At 37.0% G+C, this 25,469-nt stretch overlaps 1 protein-coding gene across 1 annotated transcript in view; it reads right to left on the bottom strand.

The window, feature by feature from the left end:
* The window catches only part of SLC26A8 (solute carrier family 26 member 8), a 79,110-nt gene that overhangs the window by 32,478 nt on the left and 21,163 nt on the right, over window positions 1-25,469 (bottom strand). The window contains exons 4-8 of the mRNA XM_081030691.1: window positions 17,045-17,101; window positions 15,402-15,583; window positions 8,118-8,282; window positions 6,618-6,767; window positions 2,182-2,264 (exon numbers count right to left, since the gene is read on the bottom strand). Of these exons, the coding sequence (XP_080886817.1) occupies window positions 2,182-2,264; window positions 6,618-6,767; window positions 8,118-8,282; window positions 15,402-15,583; window positions 17,045-17,101 (637 nt within the window). The remainder of the gene's footprint in view (window positions 1-2,181; window positions 2,265-6,617; window positions 6,768-8,117; window positions 8,283-15,401; window positions 15,584-17,044; window positions 17,102-25,469) is intronic.

Raw genomic sequence — 25,469 nt, 5'->3', positions numbered from 1 at the left:
AAAGTGAAAAATTTCCAAACATTTACAAAAGAAGAATGGATGGTATAATGAGCCCTGGTGTACCCATTACTCACTTTCAACACTTAACAATTCATAAACAATCTCATTTCATCTTTACCCCTACCTATTCTAATATTATTTCAAAGCAAATCCCAGGCACGATATAGTTTTAATTGTAAATATTTCACTGTACTTCTCTAAAAGATGTATACCAAAAAATTATTATCAATTTCTTAATGTTATAAAATATATAGTTAATGTTCAAACTTTCCCAAATGTTTCATAAACATATTTTTACAATGTGTTCAAATTAGAATCCAAATAAGGCCCATATATTACAATTGATTGCTATGTCTCTTAAATATCTTTTAAGGTGTGGGTTTCCTCTCCACATCTTTGTTTTTCTTCCCAGCAATTTTTTGTTGTTGTTAAAGAAACCTGGTCATTGGTCCTACAGATTTCCCCCCAGTCTGGATTTTGCTGATTGCATCCTTGTGTTGTCATTTAACACATTCCTCTCTTCCTTGCATTTCCTGTAAATTGGTTTTCCAGGTAATGAGCTACATAGGAATATAACTGGATGCTCAAAGGCAGACGTTTAACTTTTTTGTTAAGTTTCCCTTTTTTGTCCCTTTAAGAAGCTAGGTAAGAATGTGGCTGTCCCAAAGAGGTGTATAGTAAATGGAATTTATTGCCCAAATCTATGTTAGTAAACCTTAAATATTTAGTATGATAACAACACAAACGTCCGTGTTTCCTTTCTGTTGTTCTCTGTAACACTCAATTCTTTGTTAACAGTTTAGGTTAAAAGGGGACATGGATATTGAAGGAACTAACTTAAATTGTCCAATTTTTCTAGTCCTAGCAACCTTGGATAAATATATAATAAAAAAGGAAGGTCAAAGCAATACCTAAAATTAGATATTTGGAATGCTCACTCTCTATCTATACCCTTGAACCTTGTGATAAACTATAAGCAAAAGCTGACTGTGGTTTTCAAGTCATTCCTAACTGAAGCATATTGAGTAGGTATAAGAGAGTGGTTATAATCACAGATTTTGGAATTAAGTAGAAATGGGTTCAAACAGTAGCTCTGCCACTGACCAGCCGTGTGATCTTGGATGAGTAACTTAAACTTGGTAAGCCTTAGTTTCCTCAGCCATAAAAAGAAGATAATATCTACCTCATAGCATTAATGTGCGGAGCAAATGAAATAAAATAATTACATAAAGTATCAATCCCATTGTTCATGTTATTTTTCCCCCCCGAGGGCAGAGACCAAGCCTGATTTACCGTCCTATTCCATGGTGGTCTCCTCACTTTTTTTTAATTGGAAGGAATGTCAAATGGATTTAGCCTAGATCAGATTTCACTGAGAACAGGTCGGATATGAGACTAATTCAATCCGGTTGTGTCCAAGTAGCCCAGGTTTCGGAATGTGGGGGCTAGCCAGTATCTCTGACTCTGCAGTATTCCCTACTGAACTGCATGAGGAAATGAACAATGCTCTTTGCCTATGAGTCAAGAAACTGCAGTATGTTGTCTTTCTTAGCTAAAGTGATTAATCTGATCAAGGTTAAAGGAATTACAATTTCTTAACAGAAGCAAGAGCAATGCTCCACAGTCACTGGTAGGAATTATAATGTAAATTAATTGTGAGTCCTTAGGAACTCTATATGCCAGACTACCTCAAGATAGCTTTCTATTCAGCGTCATAACATAAGGTTGCACAAGGACACGCACTCAATCTAAGTGGGTGAAGACAGAAGGAATGCTCATCTCCAGAGCATTGAGCCCCAGGAGAGAGGCTGGGAAAACTAAAGCATCTCTCGTCCCATCCTTGAGAGTTAATCAGATAGGTATGGAGTTGAGAAGGCCTATAATGTATGATGAACAAATGCATGAGTCTCTCTGGTATTCCCTGCATCCAACAGTTTACTTGGGTAAGGGGATTGCTTCAACTATCGGAAGAGAGTCAGAGGCTGACCAGAGAAGAAACATGGAGTTGTCCTAGCCCTTCTTCTGTCATGAACCTCTGTGTTCTAAAATTAATTTGAATTCGACCCGAATTTGGCTGTGGGTAGAGACTGCTAGTGGAGAGTATCCATCAAGCTGGGTGGTCAGGGGCTAAGAGAAGGTAGCAGAAAGGGAAAAGTAATCTTGAAAAGTGGAATTACCAACCTGTAAGGAATCATATCAGTGAGCGTCCTGCTGGTTTCTGTGGCCATGCTTATCTTGTTTGCAAGGGCACTAAAGCCAAGAATCTGTAGGGGTTAAAAAAAGAAAAGGCAAATAATCCACTAATAATTATTTTATGTATTGCATCGGGGAACACAGGTGTCCTTAGCATCTGGCAGGACAGGGAATGAAATACGTAACAGTCATGAAGGTTGCATGAAGGTTGGAGAGAGGGCCAGCTCAATGGAGCAAAAAAGGCAGACGCTTTCTCCCTGAGTCTTTGAGTTCCCCAAATTCTTTTCAGCATTGTAGCCAGAATGAAAAACAACTTTAGCCTTGGTCTCTGACATAGTAATAGGAATAAATGGATGCCCTGGACTTGTCTTTCCTCACCAACTTAAAACATCTAGAGCAAATATAAACATGTTTTTAGGTAATAGCTATATCAAGGCCTCGGTTTTAAAAGTTTTTAGATCTAGATATGTTGTGCCAGCATAAATAAATCTTTGGAGGGATTGTTGAGGTGTATTGAGAGTCGTATTACTGGTTAACCCTTAATAATATGTAATAGCATTTGACAGCACAAGGAAAAGGGTCTTCAGCAAAGCAATTACTTCAGCAAAGCAATTACAAAGGAAAATGAATGCCTTTTCCCCCCATTCATTTATTTCCACTAGAGGGGAAAGTAGACAGCCTATCAGTTGTGCTCCTTCGAAAGACCTCGCACCAAAGCAAATTAAACCAGAGACACGAGAACTCAATGTCTAGCTTTTAAAGTAATAATTACATAGTTGCTTTACCCCCCCCGTACTAATTCGTAAATCTTTTCCCAGCAGCAACTCTAAGAGTTGAACCGGACACTGAGCAGTGTGGCAGTTGGTTTCCCTCGGATGCTATGATCAGATGAAGACCCTTAGGAAGCCTGCAGATGAGAATGGAAGGAAGAATCTGGATCACAGCTTGAGTCAGAGAGCAGTTTGGTCTTCATATAGTTAAGGAACAAGAAGTGTGGCAAGTGGCCAAGGAACACTTTTACTTCCAATGTAAAGATAATACTTGCTCATAAAGGAAAAGAGAAAGTACGAGAAATTAAAAAGCAAAAATAAATCACCCAAAGACAACCATTATTGACACTTTTTTGGTGTTTGCTATACAGCTTAAATATAAACACTACTAATACATTATGAATATACAGTATACACCATTTCTTATAGCTATGGGCCCCTTGAATTATTTGTCAGTAATTCTACCTGGATCCAGATATAGCCTTGAAAATTTTCCTTATTATTTGAGACTTCAGGACAGATTGGTATGTGTGCAAGTTCCTCCATTACATCTAAACAGTCGTTTCTTTCTTTCTTTCTTTCTTTCTTTCTTTCTTTCTTTCTTTCTTTCTTTCTTTCTTTCTTTCTTTCTTTCTCTCTCTCTCTCTCTCTCTCTCTCTCTCTCTCTCTCTCTCTCTCTCTCTCTCTTTAAATTTTATTGGGGAAGGGGAACAGGACTTTTATTGCGGAACAGTGTGTACTTCCAGGACTTTTTTCCAAGTCAAGTTGTTGTGTCAAGTTGTTGTCCTTTCAGTCTTAGTTGTGGAGGGCACAGCTCAGCTCCAGGTCCAGTTGCCGTTGCTAGTTACAGGGGGCGCAGTCCACCATCACTTGCGGGAGTCGAACCTGCAACCTTGTGGTTGAGAGGACGCGCTCCAACCAGCTGAGCCATCTGGGAGGCAGCTCAGCTCAAGGTGCCGTGTTCAATCTTAGTTTCAGGGGGCAGAGCCCACCATCCCTTGCGGGAGTCAAGGAATCGAACTGGCAACCTTGTTCGTTGAGAGCCCACTGGCCCATGTGGGAATCAAACTGGCAGCCTTTGGAGTTAGGAGCATGGAGCTCCAGCCTCCTGAGCCACCGGGCCGGCCCTAAACAGTCGTTTCTTGATGGGTGTGTGAGAAGCTTTTTACACCTGAGGTTACAGCAGCTCTCATCCTCCCTCTGCTGCTTACCTCACCACCAGGGGAACCATGGAGTTCTCTTTCCAGTTTTAAGCTGCATCTCCAATCCCTGCTACGTGGCAGAAAGTATTCCCAGTCACATGACATGTGCCTAGGTAGTATACGCCAGGCTTCAATAAACTTCGAGCATAAATGAAGTCACAAAAATGTTTAATTCCTAGATTGCAATAATTCTAAGACTTCATCTACGTGCATTGCTGGGCCTGTCTCCTCCCTCACTTCACTTAATGGTGCATACTAATTATTTACAGCAGTCCCCAAAGGGATGTCTTCACTGTGGCTCACAGAAGCATTTGTCAGCCATAGGAAAGCCTAGCAACCTTCACACTCTTACTTCTCTCCTTTCCTAATAACCCTCGTTAATGCTCATTGCCTTTGAGGTTGCTAGAAGGATTATCACTGTGATTCCTATTGCTGATGTCTCTTAAGAGAGGGTTGCTTTGTGGCTGCAGGGAGGGGCCTTGAGAGCATTATGCTACGGAAATAAGCCAGACAGAAAAACAAATACTGCAGAGTATCATTTACATGTAGAACCTAAAAAAACAAAACAAAACAAAAAACAGTCACACTCATAGAAACAGAAGGTAGAAAAGTGGTTGTCAGGGGCTAGTGGGTGGGGGAAACAGGAAAACGTTGGCAAAAGGGTACAAACTTTCAGCTACAAAATGAATAAGGCCTGAGGGTCTAATGTAGAAATAACATGGTGACTGTAGTGGATCACATTGAAATTTGATGAGAGTAGAGTTTAAATGTTCACACACACACACACACACAAGACAAATATGTAAGGTGATGGTGGTGGATGTGTTCATTAACTAGATGGGGGCATGCTTTCACAATGGACATGTATGTCAAATCACCATGATGTACGCTTTAAGTATCCTATAACTTTATATGGCAACTATATATCCATAAAGCTGAACCGAGAGAAAAAGAGAAAGAACTGATGTCTGTGTCACAGATGCCATCTGCTGGTGACTCCAAAGCCTCAGTTTCTTAAGGTGCCAGAACTGGGCTGGGTTCATTTGTGAAAACGAGAGGTCGCCCCTGCCTCCTCTCCCCAAACATCATCCGTACATTGTCTCCTGGGCTCTAAGGCACCCCTGTGTTTTGAAAAGTCTTTTGTAAAAGCAGCCTTTCAGCTTCTGGACTTTATGAATTAATAGCTTTTCAACTACTCCAAGAAAGAGAGAATATGTGCCTCTGTAAGAGGTAGATAAACAAGTTATGAGACAGAGCTGGGTCTCAATTTCCAAAGCAATTCCCATACCCTTTCAATCACGAACGGTGTAGACCTGGATTAGTTAGTACAGGATAGTTTATGCTATGGCAACATATAAACCATGAGATCTTAACACGTAAAAGTTATTTTTCACCTGTGCAATCAGTGTCTCTTGGGCAGATTTTTTGCAAATGGTGTCGCAGGGATCCAGGCTAATTCTACCTGTGGTTTCTATCATGTCAACATACAGCCCCTAAGATTATCACAGCAGGGGAAGAGAGAGCATGGGGACTCACCTAGTCTCCTATGCTTTGGCCCTAAGGTCACATGGTTCTGCCTTCCTACAAGGGTGGCTGGGAAATACAGGGGAGCACATGGATATTTGGTGAACTGTAAGTATGTCTGCAACAGAACACTTCTTAAGGGGAAACTATTTCTCAAGGACACCCAAAGAATCAATGATCCTAGTATGAGAAATGCTGACTTAAAACCTTGAGCTTTATTTATGAAAATATCTTTATCACTGTAAAAATGTTAATTATAATGGTAAAAAATAAATTTTACTAGTAGATTTTTAAAAAGAAACAAGAAATGTTATCATTAGACTGTGGGGAGGCCCCGCTCTGCAACTTACTAGTGATATGGATGAGGTAATTCATTTCATACCTCGTCTCCTTTCATTTCTTTACTGTAGCATAATGAGAATGAAAGGAGGCTGAATAGCAGTATGATTGCAACCATATTAAAATAGAAACAAAACTTCTACATAAAAGAAGATGGGAATTCACCAACACTGGGCATAGGCCTATCATATACTTGTTTGAAAGAAGAAAGGACTGAATAACTGAAAATCAAAAAGTATCTATTGTAGTTGACTTTGGGTGGTGCAGCTGTAGGAACTTCTTTTTCCTTATGTTTTTCAAAATTGTTAGGATGAGCCTGTATTATTTTCACAAGGGAGAAAACCCTTATTTTTAAGTAGTATCAAAGAGGCAATAGATGAAAGTCCTTTGAAAATAAGTATGTTTTACACATATAAGCTAATATTTAAAACTAAATATATTCAGCTTTGTCACAATTCAACAGGTTTTAAAAAATATTATTTTTACAGTCGTCTCTGAACCTTTCCCTTCCGAGGTTGCTTTTTGTTAAACTTTAAAAAGACCATTTTAAATGATCTGAACCATGAATTTGAGGCATCAACACACCTACCAGAAAAACTTCCATGGGAAACTCAATGGGGTACTGATTGAAGGAAATTCGGATACATTTGTTCATTCTCAGAACAACAACAGCAGTTAGAAATAGTAGGATGCTGGTAGAATTAGCTTTTGGGAGAGACATGCAGTAGTTAACTATGTTCTGAAAGAAAACAAAATTATAGAGGCTTAGAAAGGGATATAATAATTGCCTAAAACCTAGAAAATGACACTTTCTAGATTAGTTCAAAAAGAATCCCTCTACTTGACCATTGCAGTGTACACCTGAAGCTGAAGCTGAATAATATTGAATGTCAACTATAATTTAATACATATACATATCGTCACAGGATGTGGAGTACAGCAGAGGGAATAGAATCAGTGGAACTGTAACAGCTATATTATACGATGTCAGAGGGGTAGAAGATTGGGGGAGGGAGGTTGACAAGGGGTGTAAATGTCTAACTATTACATTGTTTTGTACACCTGGAACTAATAATAATAAAAAATAAATCAATAAAAAGAAAGAGCAAAACAAAACAAAACAAAAGAATACTAAGAAAAAGGCAAAATAATTTTCAGTAACTAAATTAAGATGTATTTTTGACTTAAAATATGAGTTTGTTTTGAAAGCACTCTTGTGAAAGTGAAAACTATTTCATTAAAATATAGATGATGCAAACATTATGGTCAATACCTTACAAATCTCATGGATATCCAATGCCTTATGAAATAAACGAGGAGAATAAAAGCTATTGACATAGGCTGATGGGTTGATTTTTTTTTTAATTTATTTTTAATTCTTGTTCTGAAGGAGTGCCTGATGCAAGCTGTTTGGCATTTTTTCTAAGTTTCTAATTTCTGAATTCTCATTTGAATTAAACTATCCACTAATATCTGGCTCCACATGTAGAGATATATCAAAGAAACTGAATGAAATAGATGAAAAAACACATTTAAAAAAAAAAGAATCTCTCAGTGGTGCTGCTGAGCACAAAGCATTACGAGAATAGTAAAACCAAGTGGGTAGATATGTGTTCTTTTAAGTTGAAAAAGTGATATTAAAAAACAGTAATGCCCAATAAGGACAGAATATACTTTATGTATTTCAGCATAATGGAAAGGACCCAGGAGTTCTGTTTATTAGCCTATTCTTTATTAATTTTCCCAGACCATATATGTTCTTTAGCTCGGCTCCTATACCATTCTTGCATTTGGGGGTTACTTAGCATTTTATATGCTTTAACTGCCTTACGATACATGTCTATTATGAGGCATGTAATGGGAAGAATTATGAGAGACAGTATCTTAAAGACCAAATTTTAATATAAATCATGTAGGTTTAAAAATCTGGGCAAAATGGTTCATGCAACTGAGAACATGGTCCAACTGGCATATGTAGTTAATCAAGACTGTAAATCTAGAAGAGAGAAAATTATTTCCAGGACCCTCCACCCAGCTGGTCCACTCTTTTTTGGAGGCAAGGGGAGGGGTGAGGGTAGAAATTACTCACATAGAAGAAGGAGACAAGACCAGTGTGGAAACTAATCATAATCCCGAAGATGAAAGTCATCTGGGATGCTATGATGTGTAGTGCCGTGGCAGCCAGGTAAGCGCTGATTGCAGCCTCTGGAAGGTAAGTGACAATGAAGCCGAAACCCAATACGCCCATTGATAGCTGCAGGGGGTTCAGACGGAAAAGAAAACACAGTGAGACAGAACATCATCAAACCAGCCATGATACCAATTAGGTTCTCTCCAGGGTGTTTCCAACACAAACGTTAGGTTACGCCCCTTTGATTACTCTTCTGTTTCTCTTTCTCTAATCAACTGAAATTAATGAGATGAGGTAGGTCCTTGGTGTTCATTCAAAGGCTCCCTACAAGCACTAGACCACACTTATTTCTTTGCAGGCACTTCATTTCTTGCCCTCGAATCTACTGAGCATGTCGACTTAGGGTTAACAGTAACAACATGATCAGAACAAGCCTTTGTCTTCTGAAAGGCTCTTTCATTAGAAGCCCTGATAGATAGCCCTTTCCAGGAGATGTTAATATCCCTTTGAGGAATGTAGCTTTTCACAAAGAAAAAGACAATTTAAAAAACTTGAGTTCCAGCTCAAACTTCTTGGTTTTTGACTCTTATCTTTACTAAGAATGATTAAACTGAATTTATGTCATCAGTATTTCGTATATATTATATATATATATATATATGTTATACATATAAAACAGTATTTTACACGTACATATGCACATATAATAAATAAATGTATATTTTAAATGTTATGTAACATATAATAAAATAAATTATATGCATATTTCTAAATATATAAAAGATCTAAATGATAGACACTAATCTATTAACAGATGTTACTTTTGGGGAATTAAAGGTTGGTGGCAATACTTTATAATTTATACATTTTACTATTTGAAGTTTTTGCAATATGTGTGCCCAGCATTTGTAATAAAAAACACAATTGGAAAACTGATGGATAAAGGGTGAACCCCAAACCCCTTAAGAGGGTAGGTAAACTGGCACAGCCCAATGAGGAAGATGGGGAGAGGAAAACAAATCTTGAAGCCTACTATTGTCACCACTGTATTAGAAGCTCCCAGAAAACAAACAAACTTGGAAGAGTAAATCTTTTCACTTTAAAAGCTCTTCGTTTTCAGTCTTCCAGTCAGTTGGGTGCTGTGTCTCCCTTAATCTCTTCTTATTACCACCCAATAAACTCCTCTACTCTAATCAGCCCAATCTTGTTTCCTGTCTTTTGTGATTGGCTGATTTCTACTTTGGTGCTTATGCACGAACCCCCCCCACCCCTTTTTTTTTGCCAGCTCTGCTGATCCATGTCCATCCTCTTTCAAGAGCTTAATAAAATTCCTCTCCTTCAGGAGGTGTGACGAAAAGAGCATGATTCCTGGGGATGAAGATCTTGGCTTTAATCCTGGCTCTGCCACCCATTGGCTGTGTGAGTTTGAACAAGTTAATTAAACTCTAAGCCTCAGTTTTCTAACCTACAAATTGTGAATAATACTCAACATGCAGTGTTTTGTATGGATTACATTACATAACACATGTAAAACAGCTCAAATCTGAAAATAGTGACGGGTGCAAATACGTATCACTCGTTCTTCCTGCTATCCTTTCCTTCCACCTTGTAAATGGAAAATATCTACAATTAACCATAAAACTCTTTCTTGCTCAGCTGTTATGTGGCATCAAAATCTGTGTTAACATCATTTTTTAGGCAGCAATTTTCAGTCAGAGTTGGCTTGTGACATGAAACCTATCTGCCGTTCTTATAGAAAGCAAGTACTAAATGGTTAATGAATCAAAGAAAGGGTCAATAAATGGTTGTTTCCTTCCCAGACAACTCCAACCCAACTAAAGATTATTCCTTTACTTGATATTCTTTTGACATTGAACTCTTCACTTTTATTAATATTAGTTTTCACTTTAAGATTGTCGAGAGCATAGATTCTGGAGGTAGATCACCCGGAGCCTGAATCCCAACCTGAGAGCTAGCTATGTGACCTTGGGCTATTAATTTAACCTAATTATACCATTGTCTCCTTAAAATAAGGACCATAGTAATACCCACCCTCAAAAAGGGGTGTACTGAGGATCAAGTGAGATAATACATATAAAATGCTTTGAACAATGACTAGCACATAGCAACAAATGTTAGATATTATCATCTAGTTCAGACCTCTTTAAATTTAAACTTTTTATTTTAGATAATTGTAGATTGATATGCAGTTGTCAGAAACAAAATAGAGAGATTTGATGCATTCTTTACCCAGTTTCCCACCAATGGTAACATCTTGCAAAACTGTAGTACAATATCACAATTAGGATATTGACATTGATACACCAAGATATAAAAATAATTCCATCACCACAAGAATCCCTCCTGTTGTCCTTTTATAGCCAACCTCTACTTGCCTCTCACTTCCCATCCCTACTCTCAACTTCCATCCTCCTACCTCCACCCTCATCCTTAACCCCTGGCAACAATACGTTCTCCATTTCTATAATTTTGTCACTTCAGGAATTTTACATAGGAATCATCAATATGTAAACTTTCTTATTTTCAACTCTATTCATTTTTGTTCTTCATTATTTCCTTCCTTCTGCTTGTTTTTGATCTAATTTGCTCTTGTTTTCCTAGATTCTTGCAGTGGGAGCTTAGATTATTAATTTGTGACTTTTTCTTTCTTCTATTGTATGCATTTTAGTGCTATAAATTTCCTTCTCAGCACTGCTTTAGCTGTGCCTCACAAATTTTAGTATGTTTTATTTTCATTTACCCTAATGCATTTAAAAAAATTTCCTTAAGACTTCCTCTTCAACCTATAGGTTATTTAGAAGTGTGTTGTTTAGTATCCAAATGTTAGGAGATTTTCCAGTTAACATTCTGTTATTGCGTTCTAGTTTGATTCTAGTATGGTCAAAGAACAGACTGATATCAATTTGTTTAAATTTATTTTTATCTTATTATTTTATTTCTTTAAAGATTTTATTGGGGAAGTGGAACAAGATTTTATTGGGGAACAGTGTGTACTTCCAAGACTTTTTCCAAGTCAAGTTGTTGTCCTTTTAATCTTAGTTGTGGAGGGCGCAGCTCAGCTCCAGGTCCAGTTGCCATTGTTAGTTGCAGGGGGCGCAGTCCACCATCTCTTGCGGGAGTGGAGGAGTCCAACCAGCAACCTTGTGGTGGAGAGCTCACTGGCCCATGTGGGAATCGAACCGGCAGCCGTTGGTGTTAGAAGCACGGAGCTCCAACTGCCTGAGCCACTGGACTGGCCCCTGTTTAAATTTATTGAGGTTAGTTTTATGGCACAGGATATGGTTTATCTTGGTATCTGTTTCATGGGTCTTTGAAAAGAATGTGTGTTCTGCTGTTATTAGATGGAGTGTTCTGTAAATGTCTCTTAAATCCCATTAGTTGATAGTGTTGTTGAGTTTTATTTCCTTGCTGATTTTCTGTGTAGTTGTTTTATCAATTAATAAGAGAGGGGTGTTGAAGTCTCAAACTACAACTGTGGATTTGTCTATTACTCCTTTCAGTTCTATTAGTTTTTGCTTCACATATTTTGTAACTCTGTTGTTTGGTGCATACATACTTAGGATTGCTATGTCCTCTTGATAGAGTGATTTTTTTAAATCATTATATAATGTCTCTCTCGATCTCTGGTAATTTTCTTGGCTCTGAAGTTACTTTATCTAATATTAATATAGTCAATCCTGCTTTCCTTGGATTCATATTTGCATGTTATATCTTTCCATTCTTTTACTTTCAACCTGTTCATATCATTTTTGATGTTTCTTGTAGACAGCATATTTTAAATATGTCAATGTCTATTTTTAATGTAAGTGTTGGTATGTTAGGGCTTAAGTTTGCCATTTTTTTGTTTATTCTGTTGTTCATTTCTCTTTTTCTGTTTCCTGACTTCTGTGGGCTACTGGAACATTTTTAGAATTCCATTTTCATTTATCCATAGTGTTTTTGAGTGTATCTTTGTATATAGCTTATTTAGTGCTTGCCCTAAGCATTACATTATATATACATAATATTACAGTCTGATGGTGTCAACATTTTACCAATTCAAGCAAAGTATAGATACCATACTTTCCTTTATGTTTGTTTATAAAAGAATTGTTTTAAATAATTTTTTAATATGCATTTTGAATCAGATCAGTGTTATAATTTTGCTTCAACCATCAAACATAATTTAGAAAAAGCAAGTGGACAAGAAAAATCTATCATATTCATCCATATTTTTACTCTTTCCATTGTTCTTTCTTCCTTCCTGATATTTCAAGATTCCTTCTTTTATCTTTACCTTTCTTTTTAGAGAACTTTCTTCAGTCATTCTTTTTGTGGTAGGTGTGTTTGTAACAAATTCCCTTAATTTTCCTTCATTTGACTTCCCCTTCATCCTCAAAGGATATTTTCACTGGGTATACAATTTGGGATTGACAGTTCTTTTCTTTCAGTGAATGAAAAAATTGTGCCACTTCCTTCTGGCTTCCATGGTTTCTAGTAAGAAATCTGCTGTCATTTGAACTGTTTTCCCCCCTGTAGGTAAAGTGCTTTCAATATTTTTTAAAAATTATCTTTAGTTTTCAGAAGTTTGACTATGGCTTGTCATGGTGTGGATTTCTAAGGATTTATCTTCTTTGGGATTTTCTCAGCTTCTTGAAGCCATAGGATTGTATCTTTTTGCCAAGGTTGGGGAATTTTCAGCTATTATTTCTTCAAGTAATTCAGTCCCGTATTTTTCCTTCTCTTTCTGGACTCTTACAACACAAATGCTAGATCTTTTGTTATATTCCCACTTGTCCCTGAGGCACTGTTAATTTTTTTTTCAGTCTATTTTCTCTCTGATGTTCAGATTGGGTAATTTCTATTGTTCTTTCTTAAACTTCATTGATTCTTTTATTTGTCTCCTCTCTTCTGCTGATGAGCCCTTTCTTCAAATTTATAATTTTGTTTATTATATTTTTTCAGTTCTAAAATTTCCATTTTGGTTCTTCCTTATATTTTCTATTTATTTGATGACAATAGTTTTTTTTTAGTTATTTCAGACATATTCATAATTGCTTGCTGAAGCATTATTAGGGTGGCTATTTTAAAATCTTTCCAGATAATTTTAACATCACTGTCATCTCAGTATTGGCATCTTTTTATTGATTCTTTTTTCTTTTTTCATTCAAGTTGAAATTTTCCTGGTTCTTGGTATGACAAGTGGTTTTCAATTTAATTATACATTTGGGTACTATGCTATGAGACTTTGGATCTTATTTAAACTTTCTGTTTTAGCTAGCATATTTTGACAAGTGCTGTTAAGGGAAGGAGAGGGTGCCACCTTGTGATTGCCTGGTGAAAGTCTCGGTTCTCCTTTCAGCCTCCACCGACACCTGAGGTAGTCGGGACTCTTCATTATTGCTGGGGTGTAAGTTCTGGCTCCCCACTAGGCCTCCACTGATACTATCCTGGCTGGGAGAAACAGGAATGCCTTTACTTCTCCCAATATGGCCTCTAATTATACCACAGCAGAGGGGAGTTGTCCTAATTACTGCTGTGTGGTGGTGAAAGACCAGCCTCCTCACAACTTCTCTGACACAACCCCAGCAATAAGTAGGAAGGGTATCTCATTACTGTCCAGTGGGGATGAAAGTCCTCTCTATTTGGCCTTCTCTCCTTTTTTGACAAAACCCCAGTTGGGGTGGGTACCTCATTACAGCTGGTGAGGGTGGAAGTCTAGGTTTCCCACTTGGCCTTCACTGGCATGAATTGCAGTGACACCACAGTTCTGGTTTTTCTTGGTGTTTGTCTGGAGTAAATCAGTTATTGTGTAAATGTCTTTACTCTTGCTAGCCTTTCTTGGTCCTGTGGCTATAAAGTACAGACTTCTGTTGGAGCTTTATTTTTTGTCTGCACCTGTTGGCATTTTTGATTTCTGGTTTCTTCACACTGAGAAATATGAAGCAAAAAGAAAACCCAGGGAACCACTGTGTTGTTCCTTGTGTCCTAAGGTTTCAAACTAGTTTGCCTTCTTCTCTCCACCTTTCAGAGTCTTCTTACATTTGTTTTATATATAATGTTCCAAGGTTTCAAGTTGTACTTAGCAGGAGGAATAGAGAAAAGTACATCTATTCCATCTTCCTAGAAATGGAATGTCTCCTCCTTTATTAAATGAAAAAGTGAGGCTCAAAGGAGGGAACAGGACATGCCCAAGGCCACTTAGATAATTAATAGGTTACTGACTTTTGCCTGTAATTTTGTCTTCTACAAGATTGATTTTTTTAAACTACAGGAATTATATCTTTTTAAATTTTTGATCTCTGTTAAAGTGCCAAATTCATTTCTCTGTACCTAGTAATTATAATTTATTGATGCTTACTAAGTGACAGGCTCTGGGCTGAGTGTTTTGCATGCATTCTCTCACTTTATCCTCATAAGAACCCTACAAAACAAATATTATGATTCCCATTTTATGCATTTGAAAACTAAGGCCCACAAAGGTAAGATAATTTAAGTATTTTCATAGAGCTGGCAAATATCAGGGCTGGGGTCAGCCCTCAATGATAGCCTGTCTTTGTAGGCTCCCAATAAATCCTTACCTAATGTAAGATGGCCCCAGAGGAGATCAGTGACATTAGCTAGAGAGTGGTTTAGTTAAAAAGAAAGAGAAATAAGTCTGGAATATGTGACTTTATTTCAGTGGGTAAAGCTTCAGATGGTAGACTCTCAGTAAAAATTAATGACATTGACAAAAATAAGTTTTGAAATTTTAATAATTGAAATTACTGTACTTTAGCAGTGGACCTGTCATTCCAGAAAAAAGATTCCAGGTCTGACTCTTATGCTTACTAACCCCAAATATAGCATGTGAGCCTATCAGTGCTACTCTTGTTGAAAGAATATAAAGAAAAATTTCAAAGCACAAAATCATGAGTAGAACTCTAGACCACAGTCTCCAGGACTCTTCTTTAATCTTAGAGAAGGGACTGGTGAGAATAATCAAGATCTCATCTAAATCAATGGTGGATGATTTCCGACAAGGGAGAAGTTTTGTCACTGAGGAGACGTCCTAACCACACATCCCAGAAGTTTTCCAAAAATAAATCACCGAAGTTCCAGATATCTCATAATGGATAACAGGAGCAATTAAAGAAATGGTAACATCGGTAGCCCCAATTTATTTATTTATTTATTTATTTATTTATTTATTTATTTATTTATTTTATTTCTTCTTCGGAGGTTCCGAGACTCAGATCCTACCTGAATAATCCCAGCCAGAAAAGTCGTGGATGCCACCACACTCAAGGATCTGTTATAGGCCACATAGAATAAGGGGTTAGAAAAGTCATCTTTGATGAAAGTTCCCATGATCAGGTGGCCACTGTTGAATGGGTACAACTTCAGGACATTGATCATCAGAGCACTCACAAGGAAGAAGGGACCTAGTAAAAAAGATGTGTAGACAGAAAGTGAGGTTTTAGGTCCAGGTAAACTGACAGATACTGACAAAATCAAGGCATGGCTGATGTTATTTTGTCCTTGATCAGAAGAACTATTCTTATTTTAAAGTGGCCATTGAGAAGTAAGAAAGAGCAGGAAAAAAACTCTGGCTCCACAAACTGCGACCAACTCACAGAATTTAGATCTTGGTGGTCCAGGTATTAACCTCTTTAATTGTGGGCTGATGAAGTGGGATTCAAAGAGAAATTGACTGTAAATGTTTATCAGGTACGACCACTGTGCTTGTTCTCAGAGAGGGTGAAAAGTGAGACGGTGGTTGAAGTATTAGAAAACAAAGCTAATCAATAATAAGGATGAGAATACCTAATGCTTGTAATACCCAACACTTACAAAGGATTTACTAGGTGCAAAATGACACTGAGCTGAACCTGTTTCAAACATAAATTCATTTAGTCCTCATATCAACATCTATATAGGAGCAAAGGCAAATCTTAATTTAAAATTACCTAACAGAAACAAAACTGTAATAGTCCTTTCTATCAGTATTTGGAAATAATTGTGATGTGCCCCCAGGAACTTGGAAATACGGGAATAAAATTGTCTCTCAATGTTCAAATGTAAATCAACACCTAATGGATCTTAGTAAAGATGTGTGATATTGTCCTTACAAAAGGCAGAGTAGCACACCACATCAAGAAAAATGTGGCAACCAGGCTGAACACACAAATACACCTGGAGCAACAGTGTGTCAGTCAGAATTATCAGTGTGGGTTGTGTAGGGAAGCCCAGGAAAAGGCTCTTCATTGAGTGAATGGCAATGCCTTTCCAAGACTGTTGGGGCGTTTTGTGATTTGATTTCTAGCAGGTTCATCTCAGTGAAGGAAATGTGCTGATTATATGACCTTTAACTAGTTTGGTGCCTGGAACAGTCATTTCTAATTATAAAGTAGTAGGTGGAGTTTGGAGTCTGAGAAAGAAAGTGCTGGTCCCATGGATTTGAGTGCTTTGATCACTATGACAGCATTTTCTCACTGTAAATTAATAAACTGACATGATTATTATAACTCAGACCCTCAGAGTTTGGTTATTATGGGTCCCGCTGAAAGATGGACCCACTCTAGGAGTGTTGGCAACATCATTACTGGTTGAGGGCAGTCAGATCCCAGTGTGTGGTAATTTCACCAAAGAAAGTACTTCTGTCCTTTAATTCCTCTGGGAAACAGTGTACTGACCTGTTTATCTGGTGGTGACATTAATAATGACACACTAGAAGTGTTCAATTTCTGAAATCGGAACACTAACCCTCTGGATAGAATGTCCGTCCATGTTCTGTCTCCTTTCTTTCTACCTTAAACATAGCTTTAAGTTGGGTTACTTAGCAATAAGTAAATAACTGAGGCGAGGACTTCATCCACCTTCTGTGGTTCCAGCACTGAACTCACCAATGGACATTTGATGACATGATCCAAAAATTACATAAATTGCCGTAGAACAGAAAGCTGCATATGAGACATTGAGAGGAGGAATCAGTTGCCTTGCCAGCAAACTTAACGTCAGGACTGAAAAGCAAGATGATTTAAGTAAGAAGGGGTAGCCTGGCTTTTAAAAGTCACCTTAAATAAAAGCTATAAAGAATATTTAAAATAAAAATGATCTATGTATACAGCTGAGTATGGTAATAGTATCCCTTGGCATACAGCCTTTAATTAGTACCTTTTATTATCTCCTTTGATTCCTAGCTTCTTACCCTATTGTACCACATGCTTTTACACCTCAGATCTAAATCATAGACTTAAACACCTTTCACGGGGAGGTCTTCACGCCAATCGTAGGAAGCAAACATCACAGCAATAAGACCTCTCATTCCAACTGCTCAGAAGCAGCCTCACTTCCACCCCACGCCTTGGTACAAGATCCCGGTAATTCTCCAGGACTGGAGATAAAGCTGGAGAATAAGGCAAAAATCACACTTAACTGACTTGTCTCCAGGTTGGTATGTGCTGTTTCTCTTCCATATGCTAATCACTCTCATCTTTTTCTTTAGCTCCTTCTTTAATACTTACTTTCTTTTCTAAAAAGCACCATGAGAATTAGAAAATTTTGAAGCAAATGGATTAACATGCATGATGTCATTCCTTTGATGTCTCCTGCCCAGAAGCGCTCAACTTATATCATACCTGCGTGCTCATCTGAATTCAGTTATGAGTCCAGTGAACCAATGTATTGTCTTAGATAAGCAAAGCTTTTGTTCAAACATATACAAAAACAGAGTATAATGAACTCCCATGTACCCATCACCCACTTCAACAATGGTCAATTCATGGCCAATCTTGTTTCATTTATGCCCCTACTTCCTCTCCCACTCCATATGATTTTGAAGCAGATCCAAGACATTAAATCATTTCATCTGTAGATATTTCAGTATGTATTTTTAAAAGAAGACCCTCTTTTCATTTAACTACAGTATCATCACCATACCTAAGAACTTAATAATGGTTCTTTAACATTATCAAATATCCAGTCTGTGTTCACATTTCCCTGCTTAGCTCATAAATGGTGGTTGTGGCAGAGAATCTCTAAATGATCTGCAATGGGTAATTGGAATTCATGCCCATGTGTGATCCCCACCTCTTAAGTGTGGGATGGATCTTGTCACTTGCTTCTGATAAATAGACTGCAACAAAAATGATCAAATATCATTTTTGAGATTAGGTTGCAAGAAGACTGTGGCTTCTGTTTTGATTGCTCTCTGGCTCTCTCTTTCATTCAGGTCAACGGCCGCCAGAGTTGGCTTCAAAGGCATGTGACCTATGCAGTCACATAGAGTCCTGCGCTAAGTAACCTCCACACTTGGCTTCATTTTCTACTCTGACCATCTTGAAATTCTGAATGATTTTTGAACTAGGGGATCTGCATTTTCATATTGTATTGGGTCCCACACATGCCAGCTGCCATGTTGTAAGGATACTCAGGCAGTCCATGGAGAGGCCCACATGGCAAGAAAACCAGGCGTGCCAGCAAATACATACGTGAACTTGGAAACTGATCCTCTGAGAATGACAGCTTGACTGAAACCTCATGAGAGACTCTAAGCCAATATAGTGTGTTTTGGGGTGATTAAAAAAAATAATTTGCTATTATATGATGTGCTTTCGTTTACACTGTTTGTGCTTACATCAGGACTCAAATAAGGTCTTCATATTGATTGATATGTCTCTGAAGTCTTTTGTAATTTACAGGTTCCCCTTCCACATTTTTTTCTAAGCAAATCTCTATTGATTACAAGAAACAGAAAACCTGCTCAAATTGGCTTAAGCAAAATAGGAAATTGATTAAGAGTACAAAAGGCACAAGAACCAGAACTAAAAAGCCTTCAGGATCCTAGGCAGCTACTTCCGCATTCTCTGTCTCCAGGCTTGCATAGTCTCCTGTCTTTGTTTCCAGTTTGGGGCTGTTATGAACAATACTGGTAAGAATATTTTTATACACAGGTCTCCTGGTGCATAGATTTAGAAGTTCCTTGAGATAATATACCCTGAAGTGTTACCGGGCCATTTACCAGAAAATGTCAAACTGTTTTCCAAATGGTTGTCCATTTACCCTCCCTCCAACATTGTACGACAGTTCCCACTGTGCACATCTGTATTAGCACAGATACTATTATTAGACTTTTAATTTTAGTGTGTATGAGTTAGAGCGTAACTCATTTTAATTTCAATTTTCACTTCATTGATTACAAATAATGTTGATCAACCTTATTGTTTCCTTACAGATTTGTAGTGTATATATTATAGATTTAAGTCTTTTGTTGTGTATATTATTATAGAGATCTCTCCCGTTCTGTGGTTGGCTTTCCAATTTTTTTTTTACATTGGGGAACAGTGTGTTTTTCCAGGGCCCATCAGCTCCAAGTCCTAGTCCTTTAATTTAATTGTGGAGGGCGCAGCTCAGCTCCAAGTCCAGTCACCGTTTTCAATCTTAGTTGCAGGGGGCACAGCCCATCATCCCATGTAGGAATTGACCTGGTAACCTTGTTGTTGAAAGCTCACACTCTAACCAACAGAGCCATCCAACTACCCCTCTGGCAGCTCGGCGGCAGCTTGTTGTCTTCAATGTAGTTGTGGAGGATGCAGCTCACTGGCCCATATGGGAATCGAACAGGCAACCCTGCTGTTCAAAGCTCGCACTCTAACCAACTGAACCATCCGGCTGCTCCCACTCTCCAATTCTCATGGTGTGTTTGAATGAACAAAAGTTCTTAACTTTTACTTAATTCAATTTATCAGTCTTTTCCTTTTAGGTTAATGCTTTTTGTGTCTTGTGTAAGAAATCATTTCCCACCTCAAGATCATGAAGATATTCTCCTATGTTATTCCAAAAAATCTTTATTGTTTTACCTTTTACCTTGTAGTGTATATATTATAGATTTAAGTTTAGATCTTTCATCTACCGGGAATAGATTTCTGTGTATGGTGTGAGGTAGAGTATAAAAATTGTTTTTTCATATAAGAATCCAATTCATTCACATAATTTATTAAAAAGTCCGTTTCTATAGTGACACATCTGACATTAACCATGTAACTCATGTATGTGACTCTTTTCTGTTCTATTGGCCTAATTGTCAATCACTGCAATACCACACTATTTTAATTACTTTTTTTTAGTAACTAATTTAGTAATCCCCATTTTTATTATGAAATATACACATAGAAAATACATTAAAATAGGTGTTGAGTTTAGTAAATATTTATAAAACAAACACCCATGTTACCATCACACAGGTTTTTTATCACAACTCCATTTCTCCCCACAGAAGTATTCCTTATTTTGCATTTGTGATCATTTCTTTGCTTTTCTTTACAGTTTTACCACTACTGTACGTATCTCTAAACAATATAGTTTAGCTCAGCCCTCTGTGAACTTTATTTATATTAATGGAGTTATACTGTATATAATTTTTTATTTCTGCTTCTTTTGCTTAATATTATAAGAGTCATCTACGTTGTGGTGAGTTGCATGAGATTGCTCATTTGCCTTCTGTGTATTTCAATATATGCATATATGAATGTTTATCTTTTCTTTTTACTTTGGCTGGACATTATCTTAAATATTATTATAACTTTATATTAAGTCTTGATAACTGGAGGACCAAGTCCGCCTATGTTATTCTTCAAGAGAATTTGGCTATTCTTGGCACTTACATACATTTTAGAGTCTGCTTATAATGTTTCATTAAAAAGTCCTGTTCAGGTTTACATTGAGATTCTAATGATTCTATAAATCTATTTTGAAAGAACTGAAATTTAAAAATATTTAGTCTTCTAACCCATGAATATGCTATATTTCAATTAATTTAGGTCCTGGTTAATATTACTAAGTAAAGTTATGTCGTTTCTCTTTAGAGGTCTTGCACATCTTAGTTTCATTAGAACTTAATTCATTTTGTTATGCTTTTGTAAATGGTACCTTTAATTTTTTTTCCATTTTCTCTTTCCTGCAGGTACATAGGAATACAAGTGATTTTGATATATTGATCTTGTATCCAGCAACCTTGATCAAATTGTGTTAATTCTATTAATTTACCTGTAGATTCTTTTGAATTCTCTACACAAAAAATAATTCTATGAATAATAAAGTTTTATTTTCATCCTGTATAATCCTTATATTTCCTTTTCTTGCTTTAATACATTGCCTATGAATTCCAGTATAATGTTAAATAACTTAGCCCCTATTTACTTTTGGTAAGCAACATGTAGCATGAAACGTGAGTCTTTTGAAATGGAGGGTTTCAAATAACTTACCGATACAGGGAAGGTAAGAGAATTACTTGGTAACAGCCTGAGAACTAAGTTGTACAGTCTCAGTTAAGCTTAGGCTATGGAGAAATAGAAGGGAAACCAAGTTTCCAAACTTTCCAATACCTTAAACACTTTTTAAATTTTGAACTTATTTTAGACTTACAGAAAAGTTACAAAAATAATAGGGACTTCTCATATACCCCTTACCTAGGTTCCCCTAATGTTAACATTTTATATTGTCGTAACATAATTATCAGAATCAGGAAATTAACATTAGAAATGAACTAAATTAAAGACTTTATTTGAATCTCATTAGTTTTCCCACTAATTTCTTTTTTCTGTTCCAGGATTCTATCCAGAGTCCCACATCCATTTAGTTGTTCTTTTTCCTTAGTCCTGCAATCTGTAATAGTTCCTCAGTCTTTACTTGTCTTTCTTGACTTTGACCCTTTGGAAGAGTATTGATAGATCAGTTATTTTGTCAAATGTCCCCCAGTTTGGGGTTGTCTTAGGTTTTCTCATGATTACAGTAAGGTTATACATTTTTGGTGAGAATATTATAGAAATGAGGTTGTGTCCTTCTCACTGCACCACCATATCACAGGATTTGTGATCTCCGTACATCTTACTACTGTAAGTGACGATAGCATTGATCACTTGGTTCAGATGATTTCTCCCACATTCTCTACTGTAAAGTAGTGGAGTAATTAAATAGCTTGAGAAAGATACTTTGGAAATATGTAAATCCCATTACATGGTTTACAGACTTTCACCCACTAACTTTAACACCTGTTAGTGGATTTTATTTACAATTATTACTGTGGTGTTTCCTTAATGGTAATTTTCTATTTTCTTTCACATAGATAAATTAGAATTCTACTATAAGGAAGATCTAGTATCTTTTAATAAGGTCTTCACCATGTAGTATTTTTGTTTCATTTGAAGAAAATTATTAAGTCATTAGCCACTACCTATTCAAATATAATTAAAACTTTTGAATTATTTATAAAGTATTTACAAAGTATTTCATTATTCATATGTCCTAAAATAACACCTCTTAGTCAGTTAGCAAGAGTAACATGAATTCATTCATTCATATAGTTATGTATGTTGAGTACTTACTATGTGCTAGATACTGTGCTGGATGCTAGGTATACTTATACATCCTGACGCCATTCTTATTTTGATACCAAATTATACTGATGACTTTGTAATTTAGAAATAGGATGTCCTCAAACTTTGACCATAAATGAAGGACCTTTGACAAGTGGGAGTCAGTAGGGAACTCACAGTTACAGCATCAGTGCCAAGAGTTCAGGTCTTTCATTGCAACACCATAGGAATGCTCTAGACTTTCTGATACTTTCCTGGAAGTGAATGTACTCATACAAATGAATCATTTTGGTATGTACCAGCTGCATGAAAATTTTAAAAGATACTCCTTTATGCTGGGAATACAAATCTAGTTCAATATTTTAAAATCATTTGATATAATCCACCATATTATCAGTCTAAAGAGAAAAAACACATGATCATTATCAATACATGCAGAAAAAGCATTTGACAAAATATGACATCTGCTCATGATAAAAATTCTCAACAAACTAGGATAGAAACTTCCTTCACTTAATAAGAAGCATCTACAAAAATCCTATAGCTCACATAATAATTAACGGTGAAATATTGAATGCTTTCCCCCTAAGATCAGGAAAAAGGCAAGAATGCCTAGTCTCACCACTCTTACCCAACATAGTATTAGAAGTCTTAGCAAGTATAATAAACAAGAAAAAATCATAAAAACCATTCAGATTAGAAAGAAAGAAACACAACTGTTTCTATTCACAGATGACACGACTGTCAATATAATAAATTCCAGGGAATCTATAAAAGATTCTTAGAACTATTGAGTTGCAGGATACAAGGTAAACACACAAAAATCAATTGTAGGGCCGGCCCGGTGGCTCAGGTAGTTGGAGCTCCATGCTTCTAACTCAGAAGGCTGCCGGTTCGATTCCCACATGGGCCAGTGGGCTCTCAACCACAAGGTTGCCAGTTCAATTCCTCGAATCCCGCAAAGGATGGTGGGCAGCGCCCCCTGCAACTAAGATTGAACACGGCACCTTGAGTTGAGCTGCCTTCCAGATGGCTCAGTTGGTTGGAGCGCGTCCTCTCAACCACAAGGTTGCCGGTTCAACTCCCGCAAGGGATGGTGGGCTGTGCCCCCTGCAACTCGCAAGGGCAACTGGACCCGGAACTGAGCTGCGCCCTCCACAACTAAGACTGAAAGGACAACTTGAAAGCTGAACGGCACCCTCCACAACTAAGATTGAAAGGACAACAACTTGACTTGGGGAAAAAAAAAAAAGTCCTGGAAGTACACACTGTTCCCCAATAAAGTCCTGTTCCCCTTCCCCGATTAAAAAAAAAAGGATTAAAAAAAATCAATTGTATTTCTGTATGCAAACAATGAACAACTGGAAAGCAAAATTGTTTTTAAATATCATATACAATGTTTCCCCCAAAATGAAATACTTAGGTATAAATCTAACAAAATATGTATAAGATCTGTATGCTGAAAACTAGAAATGCTGATGAAAGAAATCAAAGAAAACCTAAATAAATGGAGAGACATACTGTGGTTATGGATTGGAAACTCAACATAATAAAGATATCAATTCTCCCCAAAGTGATCGATCTATGGATTTAATACAACAGCTATTAAAATCTCAGTGGGATTTTTTAAAAATAATTTTTAGAATTTTTCAATTACGGTTGACATATGATATTATATTAGTTTCAGGTGTACAACATAGTGATTGCACATTTATATAACTTATGAAGTGATCATCCCAATAAATCTAGTACCCATCTGACACTATACATGGCTATTACAGTATTATTGACTATAGTCCTTATGCTGTACTTTACATCCCCATGACTATTTTGTAACTACCAATCGGTGCCTATTAATCCCTTCCCCTCCTCCCCCGTTCCCCAACCCTATCCCATCTGGCAACCATCAAAATGTTCTCAGTATCTATGCATTTATTTCTATTTTGCTTGTTCATTTATTTTGTTTTTTAGATTCCACATATAAGTGAAATCATACAGTATTTGTCTTTTTTCTGTCTGACTTATTTCACTCAGCATAATACCCTCTAGGTTCATCCATGTTGTTGCAGATGGCAAGACTTCATTCTTTTTAATGGCTGAGTAATGTTCCACTGCATATATGTACCACTTCTTCTTTACCCATTCAATTATTGATGGACACTTAGGTTACTTCCATATCTTGGTTATTGTAAATATTGTGGCAATGAACATATACATGCATATGTCTTTTCAAATTACTGTTTTGGGTTTCTTCAGATAAATACCCAGAAGTGGGATTACTGGGCCCTTTTTTGTCTCTTGTTATAGCCTTTGTTTTAACATTTATTTTGTCTGGTATAAGTATTGCTACTCCAGCCTTTTTTTCATTTCCATTTTCATGAAATATCTTTTTCCATCCCTTACTTTCAATCTGAGTGTATCTTTCAATCTGAAGTGAGTCTCTTATAGGGAGCATATGTAAGGGTCTTGTTTTCTTATCAATTTAGCCACCCTGTATCTTTAAAAAAAATTTTTTTTAAATTGGGGAATATTGAGGAACAGTGTGTTTTTCCAGGACAGCTCCATGTCAAGTCATTGTTCTTTTTCCAATCTGTTCTTTTTCCAAGCTGAGCTGAGGGTGCAGCTCAGCTTCAGATCAAGTCATTGTTTTCAATCTAGTTGGGGAGGGCCCAGCTCACTGGCCCATGTGGGAAGCAAACCGGCAACCTTAGTGTTATGAGCACCATGCTCTAACCATTGAGCAAACTGGCCGCCCCCTTTTCCTTTTTTTTTTTTTTTTTTTTTTTAACTTAATGTAAGTGTGTTTTTCCAGGACCCATCAGCTCCAAGTCAAGTAGTTGTTTCAATTTAGTTGTGGTGGGCTCAGCTCACAGTGGCTCATATGGGGATCAAACTGGCAACCTTGCTGTTAACGGCACCACGCTCTAACCAACTGAGCTAACCGGCCACTCCCACC

The sequence above is a fragment of the Rhinolophus hipposideros genome, assembly GCF_964194185.1.
Source record: "Rhinolophus hipposideros genome assembly, chromosome: 3".
In the NCBI taxonomy this organism is placed as follows: Eukaryota; Metazoa; Chordata; class Mammalia; order Chiroptera; family Rhinolophidae; genus Rhinolophus; species Rhinolophus hipposideros.
This window is presented reverse-complemented; position numbering and strand designations above follow the sequence as displayed.